General features: G+C 25.5%; 2 protein-coding genes across 5 annotated transcripts; both read left to right on the top strand.

Annotated features, from left to right (window-relative positions):
* Window positions 1-1,752: 1,752 nt before the first annotated feature.
* On the top strand, window positions 1,753-6,425 carry LOC122716715 (peptidoglycan-recognition protein LA-like). The gene is made up of 4 exons (XM_043940060.1): window positions 1,753-2,747; window positions 3,792-4,365; window positions 5,523-5,681; window positions 5,793-6,425. Exons 1-4 carry the CDS (start codon window positions 2,691-2,693, stop codon window positions 6,308-6,310), a joined length of 1,308 nt encoding a protein of 435 aa, XP_043795995.1. The 5' UTR covers window positions 1,753-2,690; the 3' UTR covers window positions 6,311-6,425.
* Window positions 6,426-6,929: 504 nt separating this feature from the next.
* On the top strand, window positions 6,930-17,353 carry LOC122716713 (transcription initiation factor TFIID subunit 4-like). Of its 4 annotated transcripts, XM_043940057.1 has the most exons (12): window positions 6,930-7,418; window positions 8,521-8,721; window positions 9,413-10,169; window positions 10,402-10,614; window positions 11,984-12,100; window positions 12,225-12,557; window positions 12,918-13,067; window positions 13,343-13,605; window positions 13,694-13,860; window positions 13,946-14,076; window positions 14,197-14,379; window positions 14,477-17,353. In XM_043940057.1, exons 2-12 carry the CDS (start codon window positions 8,606-8,608, stop codon window positions 14,753-14,755), a joined length of 2,709 nt encoding a protein of 902 aa, XP_043795992.1. In that variant the 5' UTR covers window positions 6,930-7,418; window positions 8,521-8,605; the 3' UTR covers window positions 14,756-17,353. The 4 variants fall into 4 exon arrangements, with proteins under 4 accessions (XP_043795992.1, XP_043795993.1, XP_043795991.1 ...); XM_043940058.1 differs by lacking the exon at window positions 6,930-7,418 and having other exon boundaries at window positions 8,082-8,721; window positions 12,921-13,067; XM_043940056.1 differs by lacking the exon at window positions 6,930-7,418 and having other exon boundaries at window positions 8,082-8,721.
* Window positions 17,354-17,639: the final 286 nt, after the last annotated feature.

Genomic DNA, 17,639 nt, shown 5'->3' with positions numbered 1-17,639 from the left:
AATTTCGTTAAGTTTAACTCCAATCATAATAAAGATTATTTATTTATTTAATTAATCTTAAAAAGGAATTGCTGTAATAATAAGAAGAACATTATATATTTCATTTGTATCTTGTTTATGATTTTATTGAAAAAAAGAAAAATAACATTTAAGATAAAATTATAGAATAAATTATAGAATAAATTTAAAATTAATTATTAAGATTAAAATTATATTAATAAGATTGTTATATGACCAATTAAAGGTAATATTTGTAAATAATTTAACAAATTATCACGAGATCACACAATCATAATATAAGATAAAATTATTAAAAATAGAAATAAAATTTATGAATTATTATAACGTAATTACAAATTATATTATGTTGAAATGTAACAATATGTTTAATAAAGAATCTATGTATTAATTATACGTGCATCATAAAAATAATCAAATTTAAAAAAAAATTTAATTGCATAATAAGAAATTATTCTCATAGATATCGCTTAATAACTATAATTTTATTAATGAGATTTATATATTATAAATAAAAAAAATAAATAACTAAATAAAAAACTAAATAAATAAATAAAAAAATAAAGAATAATCAATAAAATAATCAATTTCTGTTCATGTGAAATTATCTTCTTATAATATCCAATAACAATTTTTATATAATTCATAATTCCGCATATATATACGCATATAGAAAAAAAATATAAACTGAATTATATAGAATAATTATATAGAAAATAATGATTATGATTAAAATAATATTTAATTTCATATAAATTAATTATGTAAATAATAAATAAATAATTTATTACTTTATTAAAAGGATAAACGCATTTTATTAATTTTATTTTTTGTATTTATTATTTTTATTTGGAATATAATTTTTTTTTAAAAAATATTTTGAAAACAATTTTTTTAAAAAATCACGAATATTCTTAAAACATATAATTCAAATTTATCTTTGAAAGAAAATTAATAAAAATAACATATGTAATTTAAAATAAAAAGAATATTTTATAATAATTTTTTTTTATGAAATTATAAAATTATGAAATTATGAAATTATGAAATTATAAAATTAGTTTTTAATAAATAGTTCAATGAATGCAAGATTATATTAAAAATGGATGAAAATGCTATTGATCGGAAAAAGATCTACAATAAAACGTTACGTAACTAAATATATTTTGTCTTTAATTTATTTTATCTTAAATGTATTTTATCGTAAAGAATAACATATTCTTTAATTATTTTTCTTTCTAATATATAAATAATATATAAATAATAACTTATTAAATTTATTAAATATTTTAAACTAATAAAATTCTATCATTTTTAACTAATATTTCTCACAAATTATTATTACACGATAATTATTTAAAGTTTATGAAGAATTAAATGTTTTTCTTAAAATAAATATGCATCATTTTTACGAATAATCTTTAACAAAACATGAATGTCTTTTTTAAATTACTATAATTATTAATAACATTGATAAAATATAAAATTTAAATATTAAATAAATAACAAAATATGAAAATTAAGTATAAAACGAATATATAATATTCAATATAAAATTGAAAAAAATACAATTAATTTGTAAAAATTAATTGTATTAATTTATAATAAAAATAAAAAATTCAAATGGAAATATTTAATATAATATGGAAATTTATCTATTTATATATCTGATATAGAGTATTGTTATCATGCAAAAAAAAAAAAGAAAAAATACGAAATGATGAATAAATATTGTAATGTAACGAATTATCTGTCATTATCATATCGTGTATAATTTAATGAAAAAATATTACGAACAAGTTGTATATTTGAACTCTGCAACCAACGTTAGAATGAAATTATAATACGATGATTAAATGTAGAAGTGTATAGAATTTCCAATTGAATGTGATGAAAGTAAGATGAAGAGTGGGGTTGGATACAATTTAGCGGCTTACTCAATAAATCATCAACAGTTCGTCATGACGACAAATCACGGACAGATAACGTTGAAAAATCTTGTTTCAAGTTCTTTTTTATTGATTATTGCTCTTCTTATCACACAGTCATAAAACAAAAAAGTTTTGTCAATTCGTGTCTACTATTAAAATTTTAAACACTCTTTTTTCATTTTTTTAATTTTTCAATGCTGACATATCGTGCTTTGAAATTTTCCTTCTTCAATCGTGCATGCCGCGTCCTTCGTAAAACTCGTTATACGTCATAAAGCAATGACGTAGAATTATGAAACGACAAAAGACGAAGCGAGAACCTCAAGTGAATTAACCGATATTTAACATTTCGTTCGTTTATCTATACTTGTGATGCACAATAACGTATCGTATATTTTTTTTGTGTTACATATTTTTATGAATCGAAATTTCAATTTCAATTGCGAACTTTAATAACACGTAGTGTCATCGGCACTAGTATTTGCGGTAGTGTTCGTACTGTGTAGTGCGATAGAATCATTATGAAATATGAAACGTATATTTTGTGAACAAACTTTCAAAATCAGAATTTGTGCATCGCATATTCTAATAAGTGTAATATAATGAATAATATAGTAGTGTAATGAGTAATATGTATAAACAATTTCAAAACCAAAAAATTTTGAAAGAATTTTCTTTATCGATATTATTTTTCGGAGTAACAAGGAAAATTCATCCATAAAGACGCCATGTTACAAGTTAATGGTCAAAAGCATTGAAAAAGTGATTGCAAGCAATGGAAACAATGATTTGTGTGAGGTAATTTTTTCTGATTTTCTTAATATATATTGAAAATCAAAATTCAAAATCAAAATTCGTTTCATTGGATTTTATATTGTTATTATTAAACATTTTATTATTTTTTTGATTCTTATAAATATTTGAATCTTATAAATATTTTTCCTGTCAGATTTGAATTTTTTTAATTTCTGACATTTGATATTTCGTGATGTAAATTTTATTATATTTGATTTTCGTTTTAATAACGTGATTAATAGCAGAAATAAAATGATAAGTTATTTAAATAAAACATAATGAAATATAACCAATTTGTTTTGTTATCAAATTTTTTAAATAGAGAGAAAAAGATACGAATAGATGTATATAAAAACAATTTATGTTGTTTGTTAATTTGTTAATTTTAAAGTTAAAAATACTTTAATGATGTGAAAATTAATTATAAATTTATGATTTTTGAAATGTATATTTCTAAAATATGATAATAAATTTCCTAGAAATAAAATTTTCTAAAAAAATTTTCTAAATAATAAAAAAATCTTTTAAATGCTATTTATTTTATTATATTTTTTGTATAAAATAAAATATTCGTTTAATCATTTATAAAATGCGAAATTTGTGAAACAATATGCCTAATGTTCTGGATTACAATATATTTAGCTAAATATAATACTAAATATATTTTAAGCGTACATATATTAATGAGAAACAGATCGTTTAGATCATATTATATATTAGTATAAATTGCAATATATATTAAAAAATACTTATATATTTATCGCTAATGTCATTATTTAACTTTCAAAATCAGATTTCTCATCAATGAAATCTTATGAATGCAATCAGAAAAATATTTTTTCTCTATCAAATATTGTATATTTTTTCTATCAGTATATTATATATATTAAATATATATTAAATATATATTATAATATATTAAATTGTTTCTGTTTTTTATGAATTATTACATGAATTCGTGAATAATAATTAATAATAATTTAAATATATACGTATCATGTATATATAACATTATAACATGGCAGATAAATTCTTTTTTTCCTATAGTGTGTTGGTATGGTGACATCGGTGCAACAGCATCAACGAACGTTATCGGACGAGAACCAGGATAAAATAAGTAATATCTCCATTGAAGATCGTAATATCGAAAATTGTCAGAGCGAAATAGTGCATTCTGTCAAAGATAGCGCGGTCAGCATTACCGAAAATGACAGCATTGCCGATTCGTCTACGCAGTGCAGTAACGTAGAAGATAATGATAATGAAACAGATATCGAGGAAGGAGATTGGATACCTGATTTACCTGTATCAACGGTATTTCAACAACATCAAGAAGTAACAACCGCAGATGGCAATGTAGTGTTACCTAATGCAGACATTTCAAATTTTGGTAATGTGCGCGTAAAGAATTCGACTAATGTGCATCTTGGTAATAAGACCTTTTATAAGGGTCCAGTGACAATAAAACAGTTCGTTTACACGAATCCGACTTCAATACAGGACCTTGATACGGTGAAGAATAATAATATTATAGGATCGGATACCAACACATCTGACTTGTCAACTGCTAAAGGAGAGTCGACTGCGAAGAACTCAATTTTATCACAAAATCCTGATCTCGGTAACAATATTTTTTTTAGAACTTTTTAGATCTTGATGATGTTTTTATGGAGATTCGTAAAAATGTTTCATAATAAAGGTAAAATCTGTTAGGTTTTATTTACGTAGCATAATATAGATTTCTTTAACTATTTTTTGAAACTAAATTTATATAGATATAGATATTATATGCAGATATATTATTTTAGCATATTCATAAATTGCATGTGTATATATATATACAATCTTTTCCATTTTTACAATGGAATTACAAGATAAATATCTCTTTTGAATGTATATATTATTAATTATCTTTTCATATTTTGAAAATTATTTATAAATAGTTAAATATCTCAAATACTTTTGTTTTAAATATATATAAGTCTAATCTATTTTATTTATAATATTCTATTAGTTTGTGTAATGTTTAATTTTAAATTAATCTAAATTATTAAGGAATATTTTTATGAATAAAAGTAAAACTTTCAAGAATGATCATTATCGGAAATTAACAGAAAATGCAATTCGTTTCCATAAAAATAAGCAAAAAATATAAAATTCGAAATTTTATATTTTATTTTAAATAAATTTGAAATCATTAAATAATGACTTAAATTTTGTTGAAGTAAATTATATTTCATTTTAAAAAAAATTTGCGATATTAATATTAAAGTCAATAAAAGGTTAATGTAATATGTAATGATTCATGTAGATCAAAACTATTTTATTTTCATGATATCATTTTAAAAATATATTATTTTTTATATTATAATAATAAAATGACTAATATGTCTAATAATTTTTGTAATCATTTATATACCTGAATAAAAATATGTACTTGTAATAATTTCAATCTTATTTAAGATTAATATATATATATATATGTAATTTTTATATTAATTGATATACAATTTTTTTTATTTCATTTAACATTACCCTTATATTGGCATAGATTACTTAGATATTGCATGTTGTGAATTTTATTAGAAAAAAAAAATGCTAGTAATTATAATATTTACGAAATACATTTATATTTACATTTATATATATTTTTTAAGAAAAGATAACATTTAAAACAAGTATTATCAAAATCATTTATATTTTTTATTTATATAAGTAATAATACATATTTATACAATAATTAATATTTTTTTTTTTAATATTTTTATATTATTTTAGTAACAAAATGGTTGCGGACTTGGCGATATGCAGCGTTTTTGTGTATTCTAGCTTTAATTCTTGTAATTATTATGGTCATCGTCAGTATATATTTTACACGCAATTCTGCTATTCCGCCAGCCGTAGTTTTTCCGGAAATACCAGATTCTTTATTTGGAGGTAATATTTATAATTCTTTCAATCATCATATTATTAATCAATTTATATATTAATCAAATATAAATAATTAACCAATAATAAACTAATTAAATTACAATGATTAAATTGCAGATAAGATAAAAAATATCCGTTTTATTGAACGAAATGAATGGGGTGCTCAACCACCTACAACACAATTAATAAAGATGAAACTTCCGGTACCGTATGTGATTATAAGTCATACAGCAACACAATTTTGTAACACACAATCGGAGTGTACATTTTATGTTCGATTTGCACAAACGTTTCATATTGAATCTAGAAATTGGTCAGATATCGGTTACAACTTTCTTGTTGGTGGCGACGGATATGTGTATGTTGGTCGCAGTTGGGATTATATGGGTGCTCATGCATTTGGATATAATAACATAAGTATAGGTATTTCTTTTATTGGAACATTTAATACGGTAAAACCACCTAAACAACAGTTATACGCTGTGCAAAAACTTATCGAATTAGGAGTAGAAAAAGGAAAAATTGCGTCAGATTATAAATTATTAGGACATCGTCAAGTTTCTCGAACTGTAAGTCCAGGTGATGCATTATATAGTGTTATTCAAACTTGGCCTCACTGGTCAAAAGAACCATAAAAAAAATTATTTTTTTTGTATCAGTGATATTTCGAATTTTTCATTTTTATTATAAAAATTCCGATGGATATTTATTTGTTTACATAACTTTACTATGTGACAATGAAATTATTGTTTATTAATATACAATTTAAAACGTGACATTTTATATAATTTAATTATAAATAACATGTTTAAATATATTTGATATTAAATTATTATATATTAAATAAACATATTGATACAGATATTGTTTTAGAAATTAGTTGAAAAAGTATATATAAAAATTTTATATTTTTAATTGTAAATGTAATATATATTTTTTTATGTAAATAATTTTACATAGTAGTAGAAAAAATAATATATATATATATTGTAAAATAAAGAATTACCTAAAAAAATATATAAAAAATATATAAAATTTTTTATTCTAAATATTGTATATATATTAAATATTCATTTTTATAAAAATTTCTTTAAAAAATTTATTTTATGATTCATTATATTAAACAAATAATACATAAATATTGTAGATTCTATTACAGTTCGGTATCGTTTTCTATAATTATATTAACAAAAAAACAATTCAACTTTTATAGTTAGAGGGCGCTAAATCTTGTTTTATAAATCATTAAGTCTTATTTTCAATATTGACACGTTTCGATAGAAAAATTTGTGAACGCAAAAAGAATGTTTTTTTTTTTTTTAATAAATTGATAGATTATGGAACACATTGTTTAAGGAAATTATTACTATTAATAGTATTTTAAAAGGAAATAATTGTACTCACAACTCTTAAGAATTGAAAATTTTTACATATGCCTGCTTTGAATATAAAATGTAGTAAAAGTAAATTTGACAATAATATTTAAATTCACATCTTAATACAATCAATCAATTTACTAAAAATTATTAATTTCAGATTAGTTATTAAAAAATATTATAAAAAAATGTAACGAGTAAAAGAGAACAAGTTGAGGTCGATGATAGAAACTGATGACGTGCATGCGATGGCGACACAAGCTTTCATATATAAGTATATGATTCGTGTATAAATTGTGAAGATATTAGTACCATTAATTTTTGTGTGGTGTGCTCAAGTCGCTTTCATATAGTAATTTTTCCTACGGTAGGGAATTTTTCTCTTTTAAATTTTTGCGGTTTTCTGTAATTTTATAAAATGTGCTTGTAGTAATATGTATCATGATAAAGTGCATAGATAAAATATAATAAAACGATTATAGTTTAGTATTTTCTAATATATTTATAATTATTAAAATTTTTTTTATTTATAAATACACTAGTATTATGTAGCTTTTTTACATTAAAATCACTATATTTATTTATAATTAAATTATAATTTTATCTTTTAACATGTTTAATGTTTATAATTGATATAATGATTTTTTTTAATATTATATGATTTTTCTTAAATATTATTAACTTATTCATCTTATTCATCTTATATATTCATCTAATTTTTTCATTCAGAAATCTTATTTTCTTTTTTAATTTTTATTACTTAATTAAATATTTTTATACTTAATTAAACATTTTTAAAAGTTATATATTTGTTTAAAAAATGCTTTAAATCTAATCTATTTCATATTAATATATTTTTAATTATAAATGCTTTAAAATAAGTATTATAACCTCAAATCAAAATTTATACACTTTTTTTATCACTTTGAATATTTATATATTATTTTTATTTACTACAATTATAATATTTATATATTATTTATGAATGAGTTTCAAAAACATTGTGATATTTAAATCAATTTTTTAAAAAAACCATTAACACTTCGTCTTCTAATTTAGTTCTCGTTCTAATGTTATAATAAGACTCTTGTTACTAGCAAAACAGCATTGCCAAGTTTAACATCATGATATACTTTATATTTAAAGTATAGGTTGTATACATGTTTATAATTTTTCGATTTATATGTCAATATTATTCTCATATTAAAAAAATGTATTGTATATGAATTTCAAATTTTAAAGATAACTGATTTAACTGATGTATTTCTATGTAGAGTATTGACACCATATTACATAAATCCATGATACATGTAATATGGTCATAAATGCTTTTCTGATATATAAAAAGCGGAAAATTTGTGACTCAATTTAAAAAAAGATTATTACAATTTTTTTATAATAGTGAAAAAACATTTATGAGTTTAAATATTAGCAGATAGTAAACAAGAAAAGCCGCGTATAATTTTCAGTTGTGCTAGGAGGGGCAATGCACCATGGGAACAATTTGTGACAGGCGCATGCGCAGATCAGTTTACAGTTGGAGCTTGGAAGAAAATGGCGTCAGCTAAGTTTCTGGAGGAAGCTCTGAGCACGGACGTCGATGAATCCGCAGTGAACGCGATAGTAGGCTCCCTTGAAACCCAACTGGTAACATCGACGCCGGTTATCAAGTAAGTTCTGCGTCAATCAGTCAGCAGAATCATTAGGTGAACAATGGTATTTCCAATGGAGACACCATCACCGCGGTACAGTCACAGAAACATGGGGTTGTGGTGCTGTGGCGTGCGGGTTGAAGGCGGCGAGCACTCGCGAGAAAATGCTCGTATACTTGTCCCTCTGGTGGCGAGGATAGGAAGGGCCGTCAAAACACCCCCCTGCCAAGGGGTCTAAGGTATGGGCCTGCCAATAAACTTACTGACGAGTTCGCTGGCAGGCCCTGAACGAAACGATCTTCCTTTTCCCGCCTTCTTTCCTCTCTCTTCTCCTTCTGATCCCGCTCACATCGTATAAAAGTCAAATCTTCGTGAAACCCCTCCCAAAACCTTGGGGGGAGTGGATGGCGGCTTCTTAGCCACCTTTGCAAACAGCCGGTGAACGGCGCCACTTTGCAGACGCTGATTGCGCGCGCTTTCTTCTAGATTCTTCCAGATTCTCGTTTGCTCTCGTCGATTGTCCACGTGCCTTCATTCCGTTTTCACGCGCCGCAGCTTATACATATTCGCGTTTATACGGTCAGCTACTAATTTATTATTAGAGTTAATTCTTTGTACAGACTATTTAATAAATTATAATCATATTTAAATCATCGCGTCTCATCAGCAATAGTATACTTAACCCCTCCTCGAACATGTGCATCCACAGGGTTTCAAACGGCGGCGGTGCTACTACAGTAAATAGTCTGATGAATCAAGAAGTTACAAAGTCCATTACTACGAGTACTCTCCTCCCTGTTAATGTGGTTACTTCAAACACAGTGGCGCCACAAGTTACTACACAACAGCAACAGCATACACAATCAGCAGTCCCCCCTGCTGCTTATATTAATCAAGTTACTACGAACCAGGTGACCAGTAATCAAACAACAAATATACCAAGCCTTACTAAAACACATGAGCCTGTCAAGATTATCTATCCAACTGTTGGTCAAGTAATAGCAACCACAGGGGTAGCAAATGCAAATAACAAACTTTCTTTTCCTGCACAAACTGTTGGACAATTAGCCAATGGTACTTTAGGAATAACATCGCAGGCAGTGTTACAGACAACATCAAATGTTGTTTCTAATGTTGGCTCTGTCAGTGAAACAGGCAGTCAAACAGTTGCTAGTGTAAATAAGCAGACAGGTACAGCTTTGGTGATAAAAACTAGTGTAGCACCCAGTGGCATGGTTTCGGTTCCAATGTCTGTTCCTGTTTCTGTGGCTGGCAATGCAGTCAGCACAGCACTACAGGGTAAAGCTGGAGTTACATCTACAATAGTACCTAGCAATGTGCAAATTCTTAATGTTAATACAATGCGTCCTGGCACACCAGTGACAGGACAACAAGCAGGAAAACAAGTTGCACCTAGAGTAGTGATTGGTCAACATATGCTTGGAACAAGACCTGGAGCTCCAGGGGTAAGATATTTGTAGTTGATAAACAATATATGTATACTTTTGAAGGTCATGATCATTCCATTAATTTGTATATATTATGTTTATTGGTTTTGTTATTCTGTTTTAAGAATATAATATATTATATAAAATATTTATATATATTAATAATTTTTTATAAATATTTATTTTTGTTTAATATGCATATTGAATACTTTAATATATTTTAGTAAAATTTTATTTTAAAAATTTTCAGATAACATTACAAACGTTACATGGTCTTCAACCTGGAACTCAAGGTCATATATTATTAAAAACAGAAAGTGGGCAATATCAATTACTAAGGGTAGGGCCACCTCCAACAGCAGGTACACCTGGTACTGCAGTTACACCAAATAGTATAGCAGGAAATGCAGTGGTTGCTGCACCATCTCCAGGCACTACCTATCGCTTAGCCTCAGTGCCGGCTGTAAGTAGGCTGAACACACAGTTCACTGGCCCACCACTCGCCACCTTAAGAAAATCTGTTCAGGTGACGTCTTATACCTCTTACAAGACTCGATGTAGTGCGATAGTAGACTTTTAGTTTATGCTATTAGTTGGAATGGTGTTATTGGTAAGGCTATGTATTATGTTTATATTCTTTCATTCTGTCTTTATGTTGTTTCTGTTATATAAAATTTTCTTTAAACTGATTATACAAATATCATTTGACATGTAAAAGAAGTTTTATATTTATATATTATAACTATTATAAGAATTTGTAAAAGCTTTCAGTTAATATAAGACTGAAAGGTTTTATAAAGTATATAGAGAGTTTTGTTTTCTTATTGGCTTATTTGTTGGGATGCCTCTTTATTGTAGAATTTCTACATTTTTAAAATGTGCAATTATTTTATTCAATTCAATGCTGTTATTATATGTATACATATTGCATGTTATATCGGTTAAGGGTATTATGGAATAATTATTTATTTTTTAAATTTTGAAAGATTATAATTAAAATTTAATATACATATTTTAAAATAATGAAACTTTTTTCATATAAATATGTAATTTTTATTTTTATCTATCTTATCTTACAAAATTTTATAAACTATTTTATGATTAAGTGATAATATTTATATCTAATATAATTAAAAATCATCAATAATAAATATATAATTAACGTCATTCTTAAATTCTTTATATACTAACTTTCTATTAAATTTTTATGAATATTTTAATAATTTAATACATATATGGTTAAATAAGAAACAACTAAAGAATACTTCTTCAATAAAAAGTTGCGAGTCTGTATAAGGTACAAGTGCGTCTTTAATATATTACACAATTTACTATATCAAATCAATATAATTATATATATCTATTTTAATGAATAAATAATGAAAATAATGAAAATAAATGAGAGTAATAAATGAGTAATAAAAGATTTTATGCTTGAAAAATCTGAAATTCAGCACGAATATAGAAAAAACACATAGTAGATTATAATTGTAGAAATAGAAAGAAAAAAGTCATATTATAAACAAATTATTTAAAAATTTAAAAATAAAAGCATGCTATACAAAATTATTATTTATAATAAATTTTTAATAAATTTGCTATTTATATTTTATTTTTAGCAATGCTGCAAAATGCTTTATTTTTGAGTGATATTGTCATCTTATAATTTACATAGAATTTTAAAGAAATTATGAATTTATAAATATTATTTTTCAAAAATTTTGTAAATATTTATTAATCTTTTTAATGTAGATTTATCAAATAAAATTTTTTTTCTTAAATAATTTTAAATGTAGAAAATTATAAGAAATTTGTTCTTTTTATTTATGTAGACTGTGGCTGCAACTATTACAACAGCAACTACAACTCCAGTAACAGTAACTGCAGCTGTGTCAACTGCACCTACACCTCCTGTTACTACAGTTCAAACAGTTCAAACTCCTACACCAGTATGTATTAAAAATAATCACAAATATATATATATATATATATATATATATTACTTATATAAATTTTATTAATGATTTTATTTATGATATATTAGTTTCATTAAATTTTATTTTTTATTTTTAGCGTCAAACTACAGATAATACCAAAGAAAAGTGCCGTAAATTTTTAGCAAACTTGTTAGAGTTATCTAGTCGAGAACCTAAAGCAGTGGAGCGAAATGTTCGAACTTTAATACAAGAATTAATTGATACTAAAGTTGAACCTGAAGAGTTCTGTGATAGACTTGAAAGATTATTAAATGCATCACCTCAACCATGCCTGATTGGATTTCTCAAGAAAAGTTTGCCACTTTTACGGCAATCTCTTGTGACAAAAGAATTAGTCATAGAGGGGATAAAACCTCCTCCAGCTAATGTTGTTTTTCCTGTAACATCTGCTACTCCTGTAGTAACGCAGGTAAAGTTTTATACAATATTACAAATTAAAAATATTAAAATATAACGTTTACAGATATCATGGATAGTTTATATAGATTACCCAACAGTTCATATTGTCATATTCATATATTAGTATTTACTATTTGAATAATACTTCGCAAGTAAATATTTTTCTTATTACTTATTTTGATTTTGATATGATTTGTTATTTTGAGATAAAAAAAAAAATTATTAGATTTTTTATTATTATACTAAGTCTTTTTTTAAATTTATTATTAAAAATAGATAAAAATGTGCTTTTTACTGGTTATTTATATCATTTATTCATATGTTGATTATATAATTTATTTAATATTAATTTATTTATAATATAATTTAGCAGAATCAGCTTAGACCGACCGTCTCTGTAACACCTACAACAGTTCCTGTAACTGCAGTTACTGCAAGTACACAAGTAAGAGTAATGACTCCAATACCTGCAGCTACAACAACAGTCCCCAGACCAGCTCAGCCAGTTCAACAAAGGCTGGTAAGAAGACATTTAATTTTGTTGTATTAAATATATTTAAATTTTAAATATATTGAATGTATTTAAATAATAAACTGTAATGATTGATATATGTTTGGTTTATATTTATTCAAATTTTATAAATATAAAAATTTTATATTTTTATCTTTCTATGTAAGTATTATCAATCGTAAGTTCAATCAGTTATATTTAATTAATCATTTATAATATAAGATTAAATAAATATTAAATTATATTATAATGATTAAACTATAAAAAATTATTTATTATTTTAGATACGACCTGTTACGACAGTAGTTCGTAGTCCTACAGGATATACTGTGAAATCAACGGTAGCCGTAACTGGGATTCGACCTACTGTCCCTACAGTTCAAAAACCACCTATTACAACAACTGTTGTTAAAACAGTTACAACTACAACGCAAGGCAAAACAGTCAACACAACTACTACTGTTAATAAAGCCATAGTGCCTTCTTTTGTTCCAAAGCCAGTTACTAAAGAAAAAGAAAAAAAGACATTTTCATCTGCAGGATATACGTAAGTAATTATTGTTTCCAAATATAATTCGTTATCATGTTATTAATATATATATATATATATATATGTATATTTTTCTTTTAAATAGGGGAGATGACGATATTAACGATGTAGCAGCTATGGGTGGTGTTAATCTTGCTGAAGAATCTCAAAGGATACTTGGTTCTACAGAATTTGTTGGAACACAAATAAGATCTTGTAAAGATGAAGTGTTTTTACATATGACGCCATTACAACAAAGAATTAAACAAATTGGTATCATTTTTTATTAGTTATTTTAATAATTATATAATATAACATATAAATATAAAGTTTAGATAATATAAATTTATTTTTTTAGTTTCTAATTATGGATTAGAAGAACCTAATCAAGAAGTTGCGGCATTGATATCGCATGCTGCACAAGAAAGGTTAAAAAATTTAGTAGAAAAATTAGCAGTAATTGCAGAACATAGGATAGATTTGATAAAGGTGAAGTTCAAAGACTATAAAAAATTAGATTAAAAATTTAATTTTATATTCTAATTATTATTATAATTATTAATTAATTATTTAAATATTTAGAAAATAAATAAAATATAATGATTTTAGGTGGATCCACGTTACGAAGTAACACAGGATGTTAGAGCACAATTAAAATTTTTGGAAGACTTGGATAAGGTGGAACGTAGAAGACATGAAGAACAAGAAAGAGAGTTACTTTTACGTGCTGCTAAAAGTCGTGCGAAAACTGAAGATCCAGAACAAGCTAAGTTAAAGGCAAAAGCTAAGGAGGTATTTTCATAATTATGATAATATTTTCATTAAATATGATAATTAAAAAGTAAGAAAATGTATAAGAAAAACTAATTATTCTTGAAATTTTATTTAGATGCAACGTGCAGAGATGGAAGAATTAAGGCAAAGAGAAGCGAATTTGACAGCTTTGCAAGCAATTGGTCCACGTAAAAAGCCTAAACTTGACGTAGGTGCATCTGCTAGTAGCCCAGGCAGTAATACCGGTTTGAACACTTCAGCTACTGGAATTAATAGACAAATGCCAATGAGACCACGTTTAAAGAGGGTGAATTTTAGAGACTTATTGTTTTTCCTTGAACAAGAGAAAGAAACGTGTAGGAGTACAATGTTGTATAAATCATACTTGAAGTGATGTTCTGTAAAGGGCAGGAACTTATGTGATCCGCCCAATTTTTGGCGCCCTACCTGTATGGTCTTGTGTGAGCTGGCCTCAATGGACCTTAACGAATCATGTAACGTTAGTGTACGTTGCGTTGTACAGTGTTTGATAAGTTACATACAATTCATTACGAATCACATCAGGATTCCACATACATTCAAAATAAGATTATTTCTATCATGTCGATAAGCTTCCCTAATGTAAATGACTGAAGGTTTTTTAAATGTAATATAATAGATTGTTCTTTATTTTTCAACACAAAATTGCATCATTGATAAGAGTATGTGTATGAGCACATGCCTGATGATCAGTCTTGGGTAGTTTCTATATGGCAAGGACATGTATGATCATATATAAATGTTGTTATATGGTGCATGTATGCTGAATGAATGAGTGTACATTATCATTTATGTATATGCCTGCTGCATTGTAACACTTGACCTATACTTTTGGACACTGTAGCGCTAGTGTAAAGAGTGCAGGTTTTGTTAACATAGTAAATCGTATTTTTGCAAATTGTAATGTAATATACTGTGAGCACACTGTCCAAAAAGTATGGAATAATTTGTACAATACCTTACATATAAAATACAAAAATAGTGATAATTTCAATGTTGGTACAACAGAATATAGCTACTCTCCACGTAAGATGGAATTGTTATCAGTATATTATGTTGTAATCTACATTTTCAGTGTTTATAAAAGAATTAGCTGTTACGTTTTTTATTAAAGAAATATTTACAAAAGTAAAAATTACGAATATTTTTTCGATTAACGTTAATTTAATTATTTATATTTCCTCTTTGGAATTAATGCAGTTTTTGCTAATGTTCAAAAAAAGTGTGCTTCACATAATCAATTGAAAATAATTCAAAGCGTGTACCTGATTTATAATGTAAAAAAATTTGCTGCAGATGTACGTGGGTGCCTATTATCGTACAGAGTAATTAAAAAGATATCGATCTTTCCTAAATTGCTCATCACATGAGCATTTTACATGTGCCCGAAATAGATTTTTGTGGAATATTAAAAAAAAAAAAAGAAATCATTGTATATGTTTATTAAAGATATCGATGCATATACATATATATACATATACAAGTATACGCACGTATCATTTATTGCGTTTAGATTTGATTTTTAGTACAATATTGGTTTAGAATTTTTTATAATAGCTTTTGTTGTAAAATAGCTTCTAATTTTGAATGATTTGTGTTCATTCTTACAGATCTATATACAGAACAAGAAATTGAATTTTCATCTCAAATGTATTAAATACTGTACACGATAACGATACCAGAAGCCATCGATTTTTATAAGCTGTAATATAAATTTGATATAAGTTTGTTGACACAATAGAAATTTTTCTATTGTATTGTCATAGTTTGAAGTTGCAGAATATGATACGAAGTATACTATTTATTTTTCTTAGCAATCCATGTAAAATAGTTATTTCAGATTATCCGAGTATATACAAGAATTATAGAGAATCTAAAATATCCTGATAATCTGAATTAACTGAAATGATTTCTCAATCATTTTCGTGCTTCCATATTTTTTTGGAATGCACGATACATTTCTTGACAGGCATTCATAAAATAAAAAAAAAAAAAAAAAATAAAAATAAGATATATTAAAAAGGCACGTACACCTGTGAGTCTTCTAGTGTAAATAACAGGAAAATAAAAAGCGAATCTACGTAACGTTTCGGTTACAATTACGTGAAACGTAATTGCTTCAACGGTTCAATATTGATTAAAATAATAATACGCGCACAAGACTGAATTGTGTAAAAGATATTAAGTTAAATTGAACTATTAACATTAACTATCCATAGCGCTGATTAATTATGAGATGAATCAGTACAAAGGAAAAAGGAAAAAAAGAAAGGAAGAAAATTATTTAAAAGTGTAATAGGTGCAAAGTTATAATTGCAATATTGATCTCAACTATATAATTCTATTTGTTATTGCGTGCACCAAGAAACGATTGCCTTTTTATATATAAATATATAAATATATATATATATAATAGCAATTGATAAGTTTTTCATTACGAGAGTGAGCGAGCGAGCGAGCGAGCGAGCGAGCGAGCGAGAGAGAGCTTACAATTAAAAAAGAAGCGGATCGTTGAAGCAAAATTATTCGAATAAAAATGTAAATAATTCGTTTTTTTAGTAGCTATATACTTTTATCGGAAAAGGCGCACATACCATTACTTGTACCATACTTTTTGCCGCGCACTTCACCATATAAAAAATTTTTACTTAGCTGCGTGTTCCTCTTTACAATGATTGCATCGTTTTTTACGAGCTCGATTGAAAAAAACGCAAATTTCCGAAGTTAGTTATAATGTTCTCCTTACTGCCACTAGGTGGAATTATTAATATAAATATATAAATAGAAGAATGTATAAAGATACAAAAAAAAAAAAAAAANNAAAAAAAAAAAAAACAAAAAAAAAGAAACCTAAAGTACATAGCAGTTTTGGTACACTATGATATTTTTACAAATTGTAATTGGATAAGTCGTAACCGAGAGATAATAAAACACGAGAATAAGTTTCACCAAAGAATAGCCCGAATTGTTTATTCTTAGGCTACTAACTTTCTTTTTTTTCTTTTTCGTTCAAAAAAAATTTAATTTTTATGCGTGACATAAAAATTATTGAGTTTCTGCGAATAGGAATATAGAAATTTCTATTTTGTATGGTTACATGGTTCAATTTCTAGATATATTTTTCACAAAACTATGAAAATTCATAAAATTTCGGGCTGTTAAATCTAAAAATCTAAAAAATTAAACGATATAAATATTAAAAGTATTATAGTATATTCGAGTAAATGTTATTTTTATCA

This window comes from Apis laboriosa, unplaced genomic scaffold (assembly GCF_014066325.1).
Source record: "Apis laboriosa isolate Shangri-la unplaced genomic scaffold, ASM1406632v1 scaffold47_cov149, whole genome shotgun sequence".
Lineage (NCBI taxonomy): Eukaryota > Metazoa > Arthropoda > Insecta > Hymenoptera > Apidae > Apis > Apis laboriosa.
The sequence above is the reverse complement of the archived record's forward strand: the minus strand, read 5'-3'. Positions and strand labels throughout refer to the sequence as shown.

Excerpts from the sequence above, each read along its gene's own strand:
- LOC122716715 (XM_043940060.1), top strand. The coding sequence starts at position 2,691 with ATGGTCAAAAGCATTGAAAAAGTGATTGCAAGCAATGGAAACAATGAT. Across the intron at positions 4,366-5,522 it reads ATCACAAAATCCTGATCTCG|TAACAAAATGGTTGCGGACT; the intron begins GTAACAATATTT and ends ATATTATTTTAG. Across the intron at positions 5,682-5,792 it reads ACCAGATTCTTTATTTGGAG|ATAAGATAAAAAATATCCGT; the intron begins GTAATATTTATA and ends ATTAAATTGCAG.
- LOC122716713 (XM_043940057.1), top strand. The coding sequence starts at position 8,606 with ATGGCGTCAGCTAAGTTTCTGGAGGAAGCTCTGAGCACGGACGTCGAT. Across the intron at positions 13,068-13,342 it reads AGCCAGTTCAACAAAGGCTG|ATACGACCTGTTACGACAGT; the intron begins GTAAGAAGACAT and ends TTATTATTTTAG. Across the intron at positions 14,077-14,196 it reads ATAGGATAGATTTGATAAAG|GTGGATCCACGTTACGAAGT; the intron begins GTGAAGTTCAAA and ends TAATGATTTTAG.